The 20,220-nt window shown below is 45.4% G+C and overlaps 1 protein-coding gene across 2 annotated transcripts in view; it reads right to left on the reverse strand.

Moving 5' to 3' along the window:
• Positions 1-20,220, reverse strand: part of LOC147620742 (DNA-binding bromodomain-containing protein) — a 53,373-nt gene that overhangs the window by 13,135 nt on the left and 20,018 nt on the right. For both annotated transcript variants that reach the window (XM_086825007.1, XM_086825008.1), the window contains exon 5: positions 2,151-2,390. In XM_086825007.1, coding sequence (XP_086681133.1) covers positions 2,151-2,390 — 240 coding nt within the window. The remainder of the gene's footprint in view (positions 1-2,150; positions 2,391-20,220) is intronic.

The raw sequence follows: 20,220 nt of genomic DNA on the forward strand, positions 1-20,220 counted from the left end.
TTGTATTCATTGATTGAATTGATCATGGCCAATGTGCTCGTGGATTGTTCTTAAATAAATTCCTGAAAGGGAGCGGGGCCTGGTCCCCCGCTCAGCGTGGTGTACTGTGCAAGATCCCCATTCCCTTTTCTCTCTCCCCTCTCTCTCTTTATATCTTTATCTCTTGGACACGTGGTTGAGTCTGTCACTGCGCGCCTCACTAGGCTTTCATATACAGTTGCGGACAACTGTTTTATAAGATGGAGGGGATGCCACCATTTGGTCCCTTCATCAGTCTTGATCAGTGTTTCACACACTGAACATAGCCAAGGTGAGAACGAGGATTTTCCACAGAAGAAAGCTAAAGCATTCACTAGCAAGGCTTGGCCTGAAAGATGGCTACAGAGCATGAGCATTATTCATCAAAAAGACTCGTAATGTTTTGTGAGTGTGTTCACACATCATTAATGACGAGCTGGACATATTATTATTTTGGTCATGAACATGTGGACAGAAGGAGGTGCCTAGGGTAAACTTGGGCTACAATCTCGGAAAAGCATAAAAGTTGATATTTTGGGCCAACCCAACTACTTTTGGCTAGAAAGGAAAAGCAGAAGCCAAAAAGGGACTTTATAAAAAGCTAGAAGGGGAAGCACTTCTCTTTGGATCATCATCAAGCGCCCACATCCCCTGGTCGGCAGCAGCTTTTTCTCTCTCTCCTTCAGTGCTGACCATACAGCAGGCACAGCTCGTGGTTCTGGCCGTACAGCTGACTGCTGGTGTTCCTTTGCACTGACCGTACACAGCAGGCAGTCGGCCAGTTTTTAGTTCTTCTGTGCGGTGGTCATAGACAGGCCGTACAGCACCTTCTCTCATCTCTGTTCAGTTGCTGGTCGCCAGCCGTGTACAGCTTCTCCTAACCAGCTCCATCTTCTGGCCGGCTGCTGGCCGTACAAACAACAGTACTCGCTTTCAGCAGCTCAGCATCCATACAGTCGTCTAGTGCCCACACGTGTGGTTTCAGCCAGTGCTCTTCTCTCTCACAGATTTTGCCATATAGCGATTGAAGGATGACTTTTGGGACTGTTTGTGACAGCCTTGGGCTGGTTTGAGGCCTGTCTTCTGCAAGGAGGGACAAGCTAAAATATTATATACGCTATGTGAAAAGTTGTTGATGCTTTGTGGAAAATACGGTGCAAGTCTGCACCCGCACTCTAGTATCCTGTAAAACCTTCTAGTTGAATAAAGAAGTTCCTACGGGGGGCCGGCTGTTCTGGCTCAGTGCGGTGTCGTTATTTTATTGTGGTTTCTTCCGTTGTGTTTCAAAGCTCTGTCTGGTATTTGAAGACTGTCTCTATCCTTCTGAGTCTACTGGATCGGTTACAGGGCAAGCCCCTCCGCCAGCTCTCATGTCTTCAGAAGAGAGCCTCCCGTGAATAGACTAGGAGGACCTCCGCATTCAAATGATATCACCTACCAAATTCTCTCTTGCACCTTCGCTTATATCATACACGAAAGTGCCATCTAATGTAAGAGATGGACTACACTAGCAAAAGGTCAAGGCATCACAATACAGAAAGAGTGCTATCTAATATACTGAGAATATGAAAGACAAAGACACCCAATGCAAGTGAATCTCAACAATGATAATCTGTGTATTCCTTTCATCCTTGATGAGACCTAGATTATGACCTCTACTATGACCAAGCTCAACTCTGGGTTAAGGGTTAGCTGAAGCCCTTAACAAACAGATAGGACAGTCAACTGGGCATAAACCCTAAAAATAGCCAAGTAAAACTGGCCCACGTGCTGAGTGTGATATGCATATACATAACACTTCTAAATGGAAACACACTCCTGGAAGTTTTGACTAGTGGACCAAGATGCCAAAGCTTTGGGGTCCCTTTGTTTGTGCTGCCTCTATGGGTGGGAATGACACCACCTATGTTCAAATTAGAGACCTGGCATTGGACGTGAGTGCATGCAAGTACTACAGAAGGTTGTGGTGAGTATCCCCAGGTTGAGCAATGTAAGGCAAGTAAAAGAGTTAAAAACACTAACTTGATATATCCAACAAAAGACCACAAGGGTGATTAGCAGCAAATTGTCAGCTGGCTATGAATTGGGGATCATACTCACAAACTGCCCATAAAACTCCAAATATATTTTACCTTTCAGTAAGCCAGCCTGCACTGGATGTTCTTTAGAGATGTCCTGCTGCTCCAACTTCTTCTTCTTGTGTGCCTTGTATACAGATATGATTTTGGGCCCTTCGCGATTTAAAAAGTATGTATCAAGGTTATCATTTAGAATATTTGAAGCCGCTTCCTGCTCTCTATGCAATCCAGTTGCAAGCTCGCCAGGTCGCACCTTTGTAGCCTTACTTTCAATCACGCCCTGTTCAATAGAGCCTACACAGATTCAAACAAAAACAAAAGAACACCATGCTTTAGCATTTGACCTTACTCTCTGAATCCTTTCAGAAGATAAGGAAAACATAGATTATCAACTATGCCATAAAATAACGACATACAAACTGAGAAGTTTTGATGTTTTGGGAATATCCAAAAAACTTGCATAATTCATATGGTTCTAGAGCTATCTTTAAGGTAGAGCCGTTACAAGGACAAATGAAGGACTTTTAGGGGTATCTAAAGAGAGCCTATGAGGAACATTTGTAGAAAGAAGTGGTGTCTCATTTCAGCCAAAGAGAAATTAATACAAACACCAATAGCCATATGGCCGACACAAAATAATACGACATCATACATGTTTGATCATAAATCATGAAAGGTACAAGGCTAATCGCTAGTAGTTACAAGCTAAATACGTGACTAGTCAGTGGTCGTTATTGAAATAAATACTGACATGCAAACTACTAACTAGTAAGAGCGACCGGTCTTTGCAAGGCCTCTAGCTGATAAATCAAGTCTCATGAGTCACCACTTACTCATCATCATCCAAGCCTGAAGATGAGGATGATGAGTAGCCTCCATCTCTGAGGAGATTCCCATCAAAATCATATAACGGCTCCATGGTCACCATGAAACTCGTTTCGGTGGCTTTGAAACTCATTTCATGTTTCGGTGTTGAAACGTTTCATGTGCACATTGAAACCATATCGTTTCATGTAGGGAAAAAGGCTGTGATTTTGTGTGCTTTTTAGCTTTTATAATTCTCTCTCTTTCCTTCTTTCATCCTATTTGTTCTTTTCTCTTCTCTTTTGTATGTCTTCTTTGTTTATTAGTGAAGTTTTCGTCCGAGTTGTGGCCAATTGATATTGTGCTAATTCATTCTATCTTTAGCGGTGCATTTGCCCTATCAACTACTTATTTGATGTACTAATTCTTTCTATTTGCTACTTCCCTTAGTGCTAGGCTTCATTATGGCTAAGTCTGCCCTGCATCTCCGAAGGTTTGACAGAAACTCAGTACGAAGAGCTTTGTGTGAATATATGCTCATGTGTGTGTGTGTGTGTGTGTGTGTGTGTGTGTGTCGAGTGTGTGTGTGTGTGTGTGTGTGTGTGTGTGTGTGTGTGTGTGTCGAGTGCGTGTGAGAGCATATCTTGATACAGAGTTCTACACCCACTATTGGGCACTGATGATGTTAGTGGGGATGTCGTAGTATCTAGTCCATACTATGCGTAATGGAGTTGATAGTTATATAGTCTTGTGGGTTGACTACCATGAGTATATAACATGCACGTTCCTAAAAGGTGAATTTGGGCATGTCTTGGATTCATCTAGGTATATAATATCAGCATATAACTATTGGCCAATACCTTCACATTTTATGTATATGATCATTTCGGTCCAACGTTTCATGGTCCACCCACCCGGTGTTGAAACGTTTTGTTCCAAAATAAATCATTTCAGCATCGTTTCGTTTCGATAGTGAAACGTTTCACAGTGACCTTGAGCGGCTCCCGCTCCACCATATCATAGTACATCAGTACCCGATATCTCCTCAACAATGGTAGGGGGTCCAAGTCTCTTCTCTAGAAGAGTCTTACATTTGGTGCTCTGGATCGCCTCTACCGTGGTCGCTTTGGCGGCTTTCCCTCTCGAATGTGCACTGCGAGTAAACACCTTGGTGCCTTAAGAGATGAAAGGACGACTCTATTGAGCTGAAGAAGTGAGGAAAATGGTTGTGAGAGCTAAAGACTAAGCTCGAGTGACTTGTCTATCAATGCTCTCTATGAAGCTGTATGTATATCTCCTCCTGCTCATCACATACTATGTCACTCTCCTCGCCATGCTATTGATTGTGACGCTCGAGCTCCTCGACATCAACCTACATACCATGTATTCACTAGTAGTTATTAGTGACTAGTCACTTTAAACTTTTTTTTAAGTACGGATACATAATGCATGGTACCGGCATGGTACATATTGAAAGTACCGAACGGATAAGTACGAGTACGGAATGCAACTATGAACACATTTCAAAAATGTTTCATACGTTATTTTACTTTTGTTTTTTGTTTTTTGTTTTGAGAGTTTCAAAAATGTTTCATGCTTAAATTTATTATTTTTTCTTTTTTAAATTTATTTGTTCTTTTTTCTGAGAGAGGCAAGAGGGGTGGGTCGCGCGCACACAAGGGAGGAAAAATACCTCGCGTAGACCCTCTCACGTTTTTTTTTTTTTTTTGGGGGGGGGGGGGGGGGGGGGAGAGGGCGTGCATAGTTGGCCTAGAAACATCCCGAAAGCATTGAAAGCCCTGTAAATGTATAGAACATGCAAAATCTTTAATTCCTGGTTTCGATTCCCATTGAAGTTTTCGTTACAAATAGAGAGTCTAGAGCCCAAACTTCACAACACATTTCCTCTAAGGTGGGTTTTATTGAGAACAGCATTTGCAAAGGACGGCATGTACACAAAACAAGAAGCAAGGTACATTTTGTTTGTTTTTCTTGTATTGGGCAGGTCATTATTTTTTAGCAACCAAATTTTTAGAAACAAAATTGCAGCTTGTGAATGCAATTAACCAAAAATGCCTACTTTTTGAAAATCTATATATAGAACCCCTCTCCCCATTCTAAAGAAGCAGACCAAGGGAGAGAAGACTAGGCCTTGAAATGCACCCAAGCACGAGCCACTGGCGCAAATCAGTGTATTGCATCAAATTTTTTGTGCTCTATTCTCAGACATGTTCTTTGAGACCAGTAAGCAGTTTAATTCTCCTCAGACTCGGCAGATTATTTGCATATATCTAAGCTTTACGCAATTCAGCAACATGTGCAAGAGCTCGGCCGAGAGGAGTGGCATTAGACAGAGCCACCGAGCTATGCAAAGCCCGACACCCCCGACATAGCGGCCACCACCCACGCTCACGTCACTTGAGGAGGATCAGAGCCATCATTTCCCACCACCGCAGCACTTTCTCCTGCCCTGCCAACCTCACTACATTGGGTATCGTGTTGCAACACCCTATGCGAGATATTCTTGGTTGATGCGAGAGCTTGAGGCTCTTTGTTTTTTTCATGGATATTTTCTTTTAGTTTTACTTTTAATACCATGGTGATGTATTCCATGGACATGATGTAACATTTTGGTCTCATATATCATTTTGGCCTTTGGAAGACATTAATACAACTTTCTTCTCTCTCTCTCTCTCTCTCTCTCTCTCTCTCTCTCTCTCTCTCTCTCTCTCTATATATATATATATATATATATATATATATATATATATATATATATATCATTTTGGTCTCCTTAAGCTGAGGAATGGTCAACCATGCAAACGGAGATCTTTCTGCTTAAGGAGAAGGTGCAAGGGATTAAAGAATGGGAAGATGGAGAGATCAGCTTTGACATCGAAGAAATCAAGGACACGCTCAAGAAGGGGTTTGCTACAGTGGTGAAGGAGGAGGTGAAGGTGGAGACTGTTAGCAGTCATCTCTTGTCTGTACACTATGTCAGGGCCTCTGTTGTGGGTGTGCCCGCCCGCATTTGGTGTCTTCCCATTTTTCCTCACTCTCCGTATTTTTTACCATTTATTTGGAGCTGTGTATGGGCTGTCGGCTGCCCCCAGGTGCTGGCCAACTTTGTCTGTGCTGCCCAAATGATCAGGTGATGCACGACTGTATTTTTTGTGCTGGCCGACTGGGTATATGCTGGTCGTGGGCTGCTGTCGGCTGACTCTCGGTTGGCCCCCACACTCCAATATTGTATTTTTCTGGGATTTATTGGTGTATATAGAAGAGTTACACAAGCTTCTCTCTCTCTTTCATCTGTGTATTGCTCTCTACAACAGTTGTCTTCATTTTTGTTGTGCATTCTGACATGGTATCAGAGCCCCAGGTGGCTTGAAGCTTGGAGACAGTGGGACGTCGAGGGTTTGCTGATTGAGGTGCTGATTGGAGACTGTTTTGGGCTGTACAGGACTTGGAGATCGGATAGAAGGCGGCCATCACCGTTGGACAGCCACCTTGCATTCTATTTGCAGCCTCTTCTTCTTCTTTTTTCCCACCCACCCTCCCTTCACAAGACCTTGTGAACCCTTGAGATGGCAGATTTGCTTGAGATGGTTGAGAAGCACGTGAAGATCCTGACACTCCCCACGTTCCCGGTGGACTACCAGTTGGACGGGAACAACTACGGCATATGGGAGGTAATGATGGAATCTGTTTTGGAGTCCTATGACTTGGTTGATTTCATTGTTGTTGGGGTTCCACGGCCGGAGTTGGTGTTACGACCCTGTGTTTTTTCTCTGAACAGTATGCAGGTGGGCACGGGCACAGGATGGATGGACAGTGTGAATGGCATCCGTTTGGATTTGAGAAGGAAACCCATGTGTGGACAGCCCCAAGTGTGAAGGGGACAAAAGGATTTTAAAGTTTATAAGGTTTCATAACCTTTGATGATTTAAAAACAATATTATTTTGGGAAGATGCGTTTTGCTATTAGTTTTTGCTTTTTGGAGAAAAGCAAGGCTGAATCGCATCCTTATCGTTTAAAAGGATTTGGTAGAGTCGACGTGAGGGGTGTGGCACATCTCCTTGTAAGGTTGGTCGCCAGAGAGCACAGGCGCAGACTGAAGGTTTCTGTTCTCTCTCTCGCTCTCCCTCTTCCTTAAGTGAAAGGCTACGCAGATGTCAACAGGGCTGCACCACACATACAGCTTCTCTCTCGGCACTGCCACCTAGGCTAGACTGCGCTCGCTTTCTCTTCTTTTCTTTCTCGTGGAAGGAGGCGCAGGGTTGCATAGAGGGTGGCGCACAGAGCTGCAGGCAGCGTTTTGCTCTCTCTCTCCTCCTCACTTGGCACACAGGCAGGCTGGCCTACAAGTGCACAGACGACTGCAGCACGAGCCTTTATGGAGACGAAAACCTGTTCGTCTGGAGTGCTTCAGTGTTTGAACAGAAGACACTACATGGGAAGGCCACGAGGAGGCTGTGACGAAGGAGATTGTGGCTGAGAGCAAGAAAGCTGCATCAGGAATGTGAGGGAGAATTAGGGTTAGGTCATGTGGGAGACATACACAGAGAAGCAAGGGAGAGAGAGAGAGAGAGTTGTGGGGATAAGTCAACTCATGAGGCATGAGTGTGTGACTCCCCTATCACACATGTATATTGCACTAGTACACATAGTGCACTTAGTACATTAAAGGTACTAAGTGTACTATGTACTATAACTTATGGGCTTGTACACACTATAAGGGTGGGCATAGTGCCTTTACCCCAACAACCTCCCACTTAAAGGCAAAGTGCCCTTAAGTAAAGGAAAAGAAAAAATCAGCATGTACATGATAATATACAAGGCCATATCAAGGCTGAAAATGGCCTCATCCAATGCCCATCAAGTGTCTGCAATGAGCAAACCGCTCCGGAGGCAAACTCTTCGTCAACAGATCAGCTGGGTTGTCATCCGTGTGAATCTTAACAAGCTGAATTTGCTTGTTCTCTATCACCTCTCTGATGAAGTGATACTTCACATCCACATGCTTCGTCTTTGCATGAAAGACAGGGTTCTTTGCCAACTGGATGGCACTCTGACTGTCACAATGCAACAATGGAATATCCCCTGTATAACCCAAATCAACCACTAACCGAGATAGCCATAATGCCTCCTTGCAAGCCTCTGTGGCTGCAATATACTCGGCCTCTGTAGTAGATAAGGCAGTGCACTTCTGCATCCTGGATATCCATGACACAGCACCTCCTGTGAATGTAAACACATAACCGGTAGTAGACTTCCGGTTATCTGGATGACCGGCATAATCCGAATCCGTGTAACCATGCACTAATGCATCCTGTTTGCCAAAGCAAATGCACATATCCTGTGTGCCCTTCAGGTATCTCATGACACCTTTCACTGCTTCCCAATGCTTCTTGCCAGGGTTGGCCATGTATCTAGAAACCACTCCCACTGCAAATGCAATGTCCGGCCTAGTAGCAACCATGGCATACATGAGACTGCCACAAGCTGAAGCATACGGAATCTTGGCCATATCAGCCCTGTCTCTATCTGATTGTGGGCTGTCCATAGCACTGAGTTTCACATATGGAGGCAAAGGAGTACTAGTCTTCTTCCCCCCGTCCATATTGAACCTCTGCAAGACTTTGCCAATGTATTCCTTCTGAGACAAATACAACACATGCTGATTTCTGTCCCGAAGTATCCGCATACCCAAGATGTGATTTGCATCACCCAAATCCTTCATATCAAAGGTTTCATGCAGCCTCTTTTTCAATGCATCCATCTCTTTACGAGATTTCCCGGCAATCAACATATCATCAACATACAAGATGAGGATCAATAGACTGCCATCCAAAGCTTTCTTGACTTCATGGCACGCTCCCATAAAGCCTTGTCTGCCCTCTGTAAAGCCTCTTTATAACATGAGGGCTCCCCACAGTCAGTGAGCATCAAGTAGTCAACCCCTGGAACAAACCTGTCAGGGACTCTGGAGGGTCTAGTGGACCTCCGTACCCAATGACCATCATTTGCAGGTTGCTGTCCAGCCTGCATATCACCCATTGGTGGCTCCTGTTCCATGCCATAAGGCTGAAATATCATGCCCGGTATCTCCTCCAACTGTGGTATATCCATAGGGATATCTTCTGCCATCTCTGGCTGTCCATTTGGACCATTTTCAGCACCATTTAAGGGCTGGTTTTCCTGCTGTAATGGCTGATTTACAGCCCTTTGTTGTTGTCCATGATGTCCATCATCATCAAAGATGACTCTGCCAGGCTCCTGTTGCCTTGCAGGCTCCTTATACATGCATGTTTCATCAAAAATGACATCATTGCTGCGTATGATCTTTCTATTCATGGGATCCCAAAGTCTATACCCCATTTCACCTCTGTCACCATATCCTAGGAATATGCATTTGTGAGACTTAGGATCAAGTTTGGTGCGCATTTCCCTGCGTATGTGCACGTACGCAACGCATCCAAACACTCTCAAGTGCTTGTATGACGGAGGCTTCCCTGTCCATACTTCTTCTGGCACTTTCCCACCAAGCCTCGTGTTAGGTGACCTGTTTATAAGGTGAACGGCTGTCATAACAGCTTCAGCCCAAAAACCATGAGGTAATGCAGCATGTGACAACATAGAACGGACCTTCTCCTGAATGGTCCTGTTCATCCTCTCTGCTGTCCCGTTTTGTGGAGGATCATAAGGAGTAGAGAGCTCCCTCTTGATGCCTTTAGCATCACAAAAGTCCTGAAACTGTTTGGACATATACTCTCCACCATTGTCGGAACGCAAAGCCTTCAGTGTTTTGCCAGTTTGATTCTCAACAAGAGCAACAAACTTCTCAAACACTGAGAATGTATCACTCTTCAAACGAAGAGGATAGACCCACACCTTGCGTGTGGCATCATCAATAAAAGACACAAAATATTTTGCCCCTCCCAAAGAAAGCTGAGGCATCTCACATACATCTGTATGCACAAGCTCTAACTGAGCATCTTTCTGTCCAAGAGCTTTCTTGTGGGGGCACTGTAGTTGCCTACCATATATACAATGCTCACAAAACTGAAAACTTGAAAACTTTAGAGAAGGCAAGTAACCCAAACGAGACAATTGCTCCATTCCCTTGACACTCATGTGTCCCAACCGGCTATGCCACATAGAAATTTCCGGCAGCTCGGTTGCATTTACATTAGCATGGTGACAAACACCTGCATGCATGAAGTAAAGAGTGTCCACCTTAGAGCCTCTGGCAACAACCAGTGAGCCCTTACTAATTTTCCACTTTCCACTACCAAATGTGGTAACATAATCAGCATCATCAAGCTGTCCAGTAGAAAGCAGATTCTTCTTGATCTCAGGCACATGCCTGACATCATGGAGCATAAGCTGTGAGCCATCTGAAAATACAAGCCTTACATCACCTCTGCCAAGAATCTTGCATGCATGGTTATCACCCAAATAAACCACTCCTTCATTGTCAGCAGTGTACCTGACAAACAAGTCTCTGCAACCTGTGACATGAAAGGAGGCACCTGAATCAATGATCCATGAGTGCATACCATGACCACCTGTAAGAAGTGAATGGGCATCAAGTGAAGACGTAAAGAGGACCTCATCCTCACTGCCACCTGCATGTGACACATTGATTTCTTCAATCTTGACTCCACTTTTGCCCTTTGGCTTTACACCTTTGGCTTCATCCTTGTCTTTGTCTTTGCCTTTTCCCTTTTCTTTTTGATCATTTTTCCATTTGTAGCATTGCTTTTTAATGTGTCCCTTTTTGCCACAATAATGGCATTCCAAATCCTTTTTGGAGCGAGACTTGCTCCTTCCCCTTTCTTGGCTTTTTCCCCTTTGCTGGGATCTCCCACGTGCATTCATTGCATTGGACTTTCCAACAGAGTTGTTTTTCTTGTTCATCTCTTCTTGAAGAAGAGCACCCTCAACATCTGCATATGACAGCATAGCATTCGAATTGCTAGTGGCTGTCCTAAATGTGTCCCAACTCTCTGGCAAAGTGCATAACAAAAAAGTGACTTTGAACTCATCGTCCATTGCCAACTTTTGATTAATGACCTGGCTGACTATACCATTAAACTCATTTAGATGGGCTGTCATAGACGCCCCTTCCTTCATCTGAAGACCTATGAGTTTCTTCAACCAATACACTTTGCTTGAGGCACTTTGTTGGGCATACAAGTCCTGCAATCTCTGCCACATTCCCCAAGCTGTCTTCTCTTCACGAATGCTGAAAAGTAATGAGTCTAACACAGACAACATGATAGTAGATCTTGCCAGCTCATCCATATCTTCCCACTCTTCAGCAGTAAGAGAAGCGGGCATTACACCCCTTTCTTTGATAGGCTTGTGCTGCTTTTTCTGGAGCAACACATTGTAGCACTGGGTTTGCCAAATATCATAATTATGCGAGCCTTCAAGCTTCTTGATGTGAAGCAATGAAGAGCTCTCACCTGTGGTTGCCATAGCAAAATGCAACCTATAAATGCCTGACTCCCTGCAAAATGTGCAAACACTGCACCAAAAGCACACAAAGTGCTCACAGTTTTTCTCCCAAGCTTTATCTCCCACTGCGGAAGCAAGAATGCAACTTTTCTCCCACTTTATGTGATGAAAACACCAAAATCTGGTTGCTGCAGATTTTGGACAGCACCTCAAATGTGCTCTTTTGCCCTTCCAAAGTACTGTACAGCAGTACCAAGTGCTCACCAATGATGTACCAAACCTGTCCCGGCAAGTACAGCAGCTGAAATTGAACCTTTTGGTCACTCAAAACAGTGTACAGCCATGCCAAAACATGCACAAAGCTGTGCCAAATCTGTACCAGCAGGTACAATAGCAATAAATGCTCTCCTGGCTGTCCAAATGAGTGAAAATCAGACTTTTACAGTCCCGAACACTGCATACAACAGTCCCGAACAGAAATTGGGCAAAAGCCCCTTGACTGCAAGCTGATTTTTGAGGATTCAAGGCATAAATGTCTTGCCTGCTGCTTTGCCAAGCTCAACAAGCATACAAACTTGAAAAGCCCCTTGATTTGAGATCAATTTCTGATCATACATGGTACATTGACGCACATGAAGGCATCCAGAGTGTTCACGATGCTTCCCCCTGGCCACATATACATCCAAATAATGAAAGCCCCTTGATTTACAGGCACATTGAGTGCTTGTAAGGCATCAACACATTATCCACAGCATCAAATGCGATTGCCTGCATGCAAATCAACCAAATCGGCACAAAAGCCCCTTGATTTGCACTGCAATTTGCTGCAATTTGCTGCAATTTTGCCCAAATGTGCGATTTTTCACATCATACAGCATGTATGAGTGCTTAATTGCACAATTACATCAAAGGCCCCAAATTTCGACATCCAATTTCCTGCAAATTGATCCTGATTGTGACCAATTTCCTGCAAATTGATCCTGATTGTGACCAATGTCACCCAATTTTGCCAATTTTGCTCAAAATTGAGCAATTCGACACCTGTATCTGCTCAATTGTTGATTGTACTTGCTCAATTGCAAATTCCAAAAAAAAATTGAGGAAAATACCTTGTAATTTTCTGATTTTTTCTCTGATTTGCAGGCGGGTTTTGTTGTTGCAGGAAAAGGGGGCTTGATGATGAAGCTGCTGTAGCTGATGTACGGTTGGCTGCCTGCTATGAAGCTCTCATCTTCAGCATTACTGTGCTGCGTGTATACAACTCTGAGAAACTCGTAGCGATTATGAAGTGCTCGGAACTCCTTTTCTCCACCTTTTTCCACAGCCAAGGCATCCTTGTCGACTTGGGTTTTCACGGAACACGCGTAAGGCTTCTGGTCTACGAAGTCTACCCAGAAGCGTGCAGTATGGGTCCTTTGGAAGGAAGCTCTTCGCGTTGGGTTCGCGCAGGCCTCAAGAGGGCAGTCGCAGGCACAAGGTGCAAGATGCCTGTTCCGCCTGGCTGCTGCAGGCGTAAAGCCACGAGGTGTGCGTCGCCTGTGTATTCGCTCGCTTTGCTGCCTTCGTACACGCCCAGCACTCAGCCTACACAGGCTTTCGCTCGGTGACCAGCGGTCGACTAAAGCCTTCGCCGCCTGATTGGCTGCGCCTCCTTCAATGGCCAACGCTCGCTTTGCTGCCTTCGTTCACGCCCAGCCTGCGACCTTCCACGCTTACGGCTGCTGCCTTCGCCACTCGCCTAGGTGGCCAGCCGACTCCTTCACGTGTTCACGTAGAACTCCTCCACCTGCGCCTTGCGCAGCAGGCCGCCCGTGCTGCCCCCGAAGATTGGTGACGGCGTGTCTGGCTTCAGCTGCGGAGGTGTGAAACCCGCCTGGGCCTAATCTGCTGAAGCTTGCGTGGAAGGAGCAGTGCCTGGCCAGACCTCGTGGCTGTTGGGCAGCCCACGCTACTGGCTGGGGCTGGCTGGGCAGCCCACGCTGGTTGGCTGGGCAGAGAAAGGCGACCAAAAAAAAAGAACAAGGCAACCCTCAGATCAGAATTCAGCACGACCAGTACGACTGCTCCAGGGCTCTGATACCAGTTGTGAGGGAGAATTAGGGTTAGGTCATGTGGGAGACATACACAGAGAAGCAAGGGAGAGAGAGAGAGAGAGTTGTGGGGATAAGTCAACTCATGAGGCATGAGTGTGTGACTCCCCTATCACACATGTATATTGCACTAGTACACAGTGTGCACTTAGTACATTAAAGGTACTAAGTGTACTATGTACTATAACTTATGGGCTTGTACACACTATAAGGGTGGGCATAGTGCCTTTACCCCAACAAGGAAAGCTCTGGTGACATGAAACTTGGAAAGAAGAGTTTTTGGGATTGTTTCAGAGGCATAAACCGCTATGGCAAGAGTGGGAGCATGAGGCTATGATTCCCAAACATGAACGTCTGAACTCCTGGAAGGAAAAAGCTGCAGATCAGTTTGTATCTTGGGCTGCTTTCTCTGTCTTTGGTCACGATGTTTTGGGTGGATTAGAAGTGCTTTCTAGTGCCGGCCATGTGTGCCTTTGGAAAGCCAGATTGAGTTGAAAGCTTGGATCATGGGACACATCTAAGGTAGACTTGCAAGTGAGCAAGGGCGCCATGAGAGGTGCCGGCTAGCGAGTCTTGAGCCTTGAGTGTGTACGAGGCCCTCGAGCACTTAGCTTGAAGGCTTTTGAAGACAGCTAGCGAGTCTTGAGCCTTGAGTGTGTAGTACGAGGCCCTCGAGCACTTAGCTTGAAGGCTTGGAAAGTGAAAAGGAAGTACACGAGGCAGTGCAAGATTGTGTGTCTTTGCATGTATGAGGTCACAGGTGAAGAGCAAAAGCTAAAGATGAAGCTCAGGAGAAAAGGCACCAAGGACAGGAGGTAGTTGGCCAGGAACAAGAAGCATTTGAAGTGTTATGGTGCAAAACTTGGGTTGAAGGCTATGGCTTTCAACACTTTGTCACCAGTGGTATCTTCATGGAGGCTTCATGGGGTTCGGAAGGCAGCTTCTTTCTATGTTTAGCAGTGGTGATCTACTATGCTTCATTAGGGACTTGTGCTTACCACTTGGGTGGAGTGCAAGGAGGTTTTGGGTGCCTGAGGATGTAGCAGATGAGGCTCAGACGAAAGTGGAGGAACTTGATGAGGTTCTTATTCCCAAGCAGATACTGGCACACGTGACACAAGGAAAGAAAGGTACAAGGTAAAGTTTCCCATCACTATCTTGTGAAGTTCACCGATGGATGCGAAGTGGATGGAGGAGGGTGAAGCAGATTCACCTCAAGTATTGCACCTTTATCTTGATGCCTTTGAGTTGCGGCCAACTCTTGTTATGGCTCATTCAGGTTCAGCAGAGCATGGGTCTAGAGCATTGCCTGATGCTCAAGAGGGGGGTAGCACCTCCACTCCCTTGTTATAGACAGGCTCAATTTTCATCTAGACGTCGCTTGGTGACATCTTTGTATTCACCAGAAGGTACTAAGGCTGACAGTGCATCTACTTATGGGACTTCTATGATATTGTGTACTAGTCACATGAGATGGTAAAGTTGGGTATGGTTCACAGTCGGCTGCACCATGAACTATAACTGCAACTATGGATAACACTGTATACATCTATGGGTAACAGAGATGGTTTTTGCCTTTGGAACTAAGGTATGACTGAGGAAGATTGGAATGTTGATCTTTGTCATATGGTTCTGGCTGTTCTTGACAACAAGATTGGTCAATTGGATATTGAGATGATGCTATTTGTGGAGTTGCTTTCATATGCTCATGTTGTACCATCAGTCGTGGGTCCTGCGGGATGTCCATGGGCGTAATACTTGCGAGAAGTCCTTAGACTATTATTTTGGAGTAGGTAGAGCATCTTGAGGAGCATATTGTTTGCGAATGCATATATGTGTCATGCATATGTTTGTCATATGTAGAATGATGCATGGTTTTGTTTTTGGCTAACACAGGTTACGTGTTTCCACTTGGTTTTAGACTTTTGCTGTAGGTTCTAAAGGAACAAGCAAGAGTTGTTTGTCACTTTCACGTGACGGTGTGGCAATATTGTCCAGGATGACTGTTTCATCACCCAGATGCACTTGAGGGCCATTGCTTCTGTCATATGGGGAGTCTTTGCTCATAAAATGCCTTACTATGCCATTGAGTGCAATCGAAGACGCTTGCCATTTCTCAAGAGGGGGGGTATGTTACGACCCTATGTTTTTCTCTGGACAGTATGCAAGTGGGCATGGGCACAAGATGGACAGTGTGAATGGCATCCATTTGGATTTGAGAAGGAAACCCATGTGTGGACAGTCCCAAGTGTGAAGGGCACAAAAGGATTTTAAAGTTTATAAGGTTGCATAACCTTTGTGATGATTTAAAAACAATATTATTTTGGGAAGATGCGTTTTGCTATTAGTTTTTGCTTTTTGGAGAAAAGCAGGGCTGAATCACATCCTTATCGTTTAAAAGGAGGTGGTAGAGTCGACGTGAGGGGTGTGGCGCATCTCCTTGGAAGGTTGGTCACCAGAGAGCACAGGCGCAGACTGAAGGTTTCTGTTCTCTCTCTCGCTCTCCCTCTTCCTTAAGTGAAAGGCTGCGCAGATGTAAACAGGGCTGCACCACATACACTCTTGGCACTGCCACGTGGGCTGGACTGCGCTCGCTTTCTCTTCTTTTCTTTCTCGTGGAAGGAGGCACAGGGTTGCAGGCTGCTATAGAGGGTGGCGCACAGAGCTGCAGGCAGCGTTTTGCTCTCTCTCCTCCTCGCTTGGCACACAGGCAGGCTGGCCTACAGGCGCACAGAGGACTGCAGTGCGAGCCTTTATGGAGACGAAAACCTGTTTGTCTAGAGTGCTTCAGTGTTTGGTTCAGAAAACACTACATGGGAAGGCCACGATGGAGGCTGTGACGAATGAGATTGTGGCTGAGAGCAAGAAAGCTGCATCAGGAAAGCTGAAACTCGCGGCGGGTGCCCGGGGGACTAGGGCCTTTGACACACTTGTTGATACCATCAATGCATATTAAAACATTTAAACATGGCCACAACCTTAACACATATCCATCATCACTTTGCATAAAACATAAAGTTGGACAAAACATCCACAAATGCTGAAAATGGAGCTTGCACGTGTGACACCGCATAAAGGCCGGAATGGGCCGACCCCCCCCTTGGAGTATTTTATTACCCAAGGAGAATAATATCATGTACAAGCTTTGAGGGCCTTACTCTCCCCACGGGAGATGCCGGATTATCCCTATACAAATGCCATAACACAGCCCAACACAAGGCTACCAAGCCGGAACATGTTGGGTTTTATGCTGTGTATGCACCCAGAGGAGTGCTAGTGATCATCAGTAGATTACTGGGGCACTTTTTACTTCATTTAGTGGAGGTTTTTTCCCCCAGTTTTAGCTTAGTTTCACTTATAATAGTTTATAAGTGATTTGGTCCACCTGGCACACTTTATGGCCGGACCATGTGAACACACCTTTTAGGTCACTTCTTTATGTGGCTATTGTACTTCATTTTATGAACTCAATACAAGAGAAGTTGTGTTCCTCTCTCTGCCTCTTACGTTTCTTGCTGAAGTACCTTCCAAACCCTAACCCTAACAGCTGAGCTCCTTCATTTGGTATCAGAGCTCCCAGGTTGGCCTGCCCTGCCCGTACTGCTCCACGCACCCTGCCCGTACTGTTCCACGCCATTAGTGTCTGTACAGTTAGTCGCCTTCAGCTGCAGCCACGTACAGATAGTCGCCTTCAGCCGTACACTCCCGTACAGGCGCTTGTCTTGTTCCGTACTCTGTTCCGTACATTAGTCGACCAGCTACTGTTCCGTACACAGCACCGTGCAGGTTCGCTATCAGCTATCGTCTTCAGCTATTCGTACAAACAGGCGCCTGCTTTGCTCCGTACACAGTTGCCTAGTACCCCCGTACAGTACCTGAAAGCGACCTACACATGCCGTGAGCTGCTTGCCCAGCTCCGTACAGTACCCGCTGCCAACCTGTCGACTGCTGTTCCCGTACAGTACCTGCTGCGTGTACCTGCACTGTACAGTCGCCATACAGTCGATCTGTTTCCGTACAGCCGTTCCGTACAGCCTGCAGACCTGTACCTGCACTGTACCGTACACTTGTACTATACAGCCAACAGCCACCTGTACCTGCAAAATCACATTTGTGGTAAGCTTTACAAGTTCTGATATTTTGGCATTTTCTATGTGAAAGTTTTTGGCAGATACAGGCAGATTTTCTTGCAAAGAAATCTCTACAGGTTTTTTGCAAGGTTGTGGGTGCAGTAACTTTGGGCATTTTTGGGCATTTTGGCACTGTGTAAGCCATTTTTGCTGCTCTACTCAGTCAGTGGTGCATTGTGTTGCACATTTAGAGGATTGAGAGTGCAGGCATATTTGAGTTAGCTGTATTCAGTGGAGTACAGTTGCTTTCAGGGTTGTTGCTATTGGGTTTTTTGATACACAGGTACAACATTGTGCATTGGCATAATGGCAAATCAACAGCAGAGTGATGTATTCACGTATTTGTCTAAGGAAGACAAGTTGGACGGCATGAACTACTCCTTGTGGAGTTTTATGCTGAGAAATGTGCTCGTGGCAAAAGATCTTTGGGATTTTGTTAGTGGTGATGAACCACGTCCAGGTCCATTGGCTCTAGAGACTCCTCCCCAAGGGGATGCTTGTGGACGAGGACAACAGGTACAGGCACCAGGTCAGCCATTGCCTGTTCAAAGAACAAATGCTCAGACGACATGGGATGCCAGAGATGCACAAGCCTTGTCACTTATTGCATTGTCAGTACAGAGGTCTATTATACCTCATATTTGTTCAGCTGGCTCTTCACGGAATGCATGGGTGACTTTGGAGCAGATGTATGCTGCTCGTAATGAGGCTCGGATCTCGTTTTTGAAAAGAGAGCTGGAAAATCAGAAAATGCATGAAGGAGATGATATGTCTAGCCACTTGAACAAGCTGCAGGATTTGAGAGAGCAACTCATCAATGTGGATGAGATTATTCCTGAGACACAGCTTGTGTCCACCATTTTGAACTCTTTGCCAAGATCTTACTTGGCTTTTCATACCTCTTTGAACCTCAGCATGAGGAATGCTGTTGAACCCCTTAAGTATCAGGAACTTGTTGCTCTCTTGCTACAAGAAGAGCAAATCAGGAAGAACATGAATATGAACACAAGTGCTGAACAAGCATTTACAACAGGTCAAAAAGGGAAAGGCAAATCTCAGCCAAAGAGTTCAAATCAGAATTCAGGTGATGGTGGTTCATCTCAGGATACCAAGAAAGGTGATGGACAGCCCAAGAAGAAGGGCAAATGCCATTACTGTAAGAAGCCAGGTCACTACATCACAGAGTGTAGGAAAAGGATTGCCAAAGAGAAGGCAAAGGAATCTGGGATGTCTGTAAATGATGCCTCTAAAGCTCCTCCGAAGACTGCTTCTTTTGTTGAGGACAGGGACTACTGTTTCTACACATGCAGCTATGATGCCTCTTGGTCTTCACAGGCACTCAGTGTGACAGAGCATGCATGTACTTGGTATTTTGATAGTGGTGCTTCAAAGCATATTACATCTCGCAGGGATTTGTTTTGTCATGTAGGCCCTGCCCCTGTTGGCAAAACCGTTCAGTGTGCCAATAATGCTTCATATCCAGTTCGTGGCATTGGGGAGATTCAGCTCACAGCCATTGATGGCTCTATTCTTCGCCTTACAGATGCCTTATATGTACCAGGGATAAAGAAGAATTTGTTGTCCATTTCTTCTTTAGCACAGTGTGGTATGCAAGTCCACTTTGATGATGACAAATGCATGGTCAGAGACAAAGCTAATGCTTTGACCTTGATGCTTATGGTACATTATGTCATGGACTTTATCAGTTGGATGCATTTCAGCCAGTGGATCAGTTTGCTTATAATGCATTCACTCTTACTCCAGCTATGGTTGATGCGGAGTTATGGCATGCTCGCATGGGGCATGTAAATTTTGGTAGTCTTATGCTTATGCAGCGTGTCACGATTGTGACTTAGTTCATTATACAGTCTCCTTATGATTACAGATACTGAAGTGACATGATTACAGAGGACCCCTACACTTGGATGGTCACGACTATTCACTCTAGAGACATGCCTCTTCATCAAGAGCCACAATCCTTCGACGACTGGTCACACCCCTTTGCTCTAGGGTTGCAACTCTTCACCCAATGGTTGCAGCTATTCGTCCAAAGGATGTGTCTCTTCGCCTAGAGTCATGACTATTGGTCATGGGATGTGTCTTTTCATTCGTGTCTCTTGAACTCCTATATAAGGAGCCTATTGTATCACAATTTCAATCAATCAATCAAACATCTGTGTTCAAGTCTACTTTCAGTTTCAGTCTTAATACACAGATAGTGGATGAAATACTAAGTAATAACAGTAATCCTCACAGTGGTATCAGAGCAAAATTTTTTCCCGGGCCTACGGTTGTGAGCCTCTCACCCTCTCCGCTCTACTCCCCTACCCGGCGTTGTATGGAAGCAGAAGAAAGATGGAACCTGCATCTACGAGTATGAGGTAACCTAAACCTTCTTTCTCAATTCACATATAGAAGACAGATGCACAGATGTGTGTGTGGCGTACCCGGTGAGTATGTAGCGATCTCCTGCTGGTAGCCCTTCGTGAACCTCTTCATCGGGTTGTGCCCTTTCATGTATGGGTTGTGCCCTTTCGTGTATGGGTTCGCATCCCTTCACACGCACGGTGGCACCAAGAGATGGCACCTCTTCGCACGACTCCTGGAGAGTAGGGCGCCAACTCGCCTTCAAG

The sequence above is a fragment of the Cibotium barometz genome, chromosome 31 (assembly GCF_041138505.1).
Source record: "Cibotium barometz isolate CiBa-2024 chromosome 31, ASM4113850v1, whole genome shotgun sequence".
Classification (NCBI taxonomy): domain Eukaryota; kingdom Viridiplantae; phylum Streptophyta; class Polypodiopsida; order Cyatheales; family Cibotiaceae; genus Cibotium; species Cibotium barometz.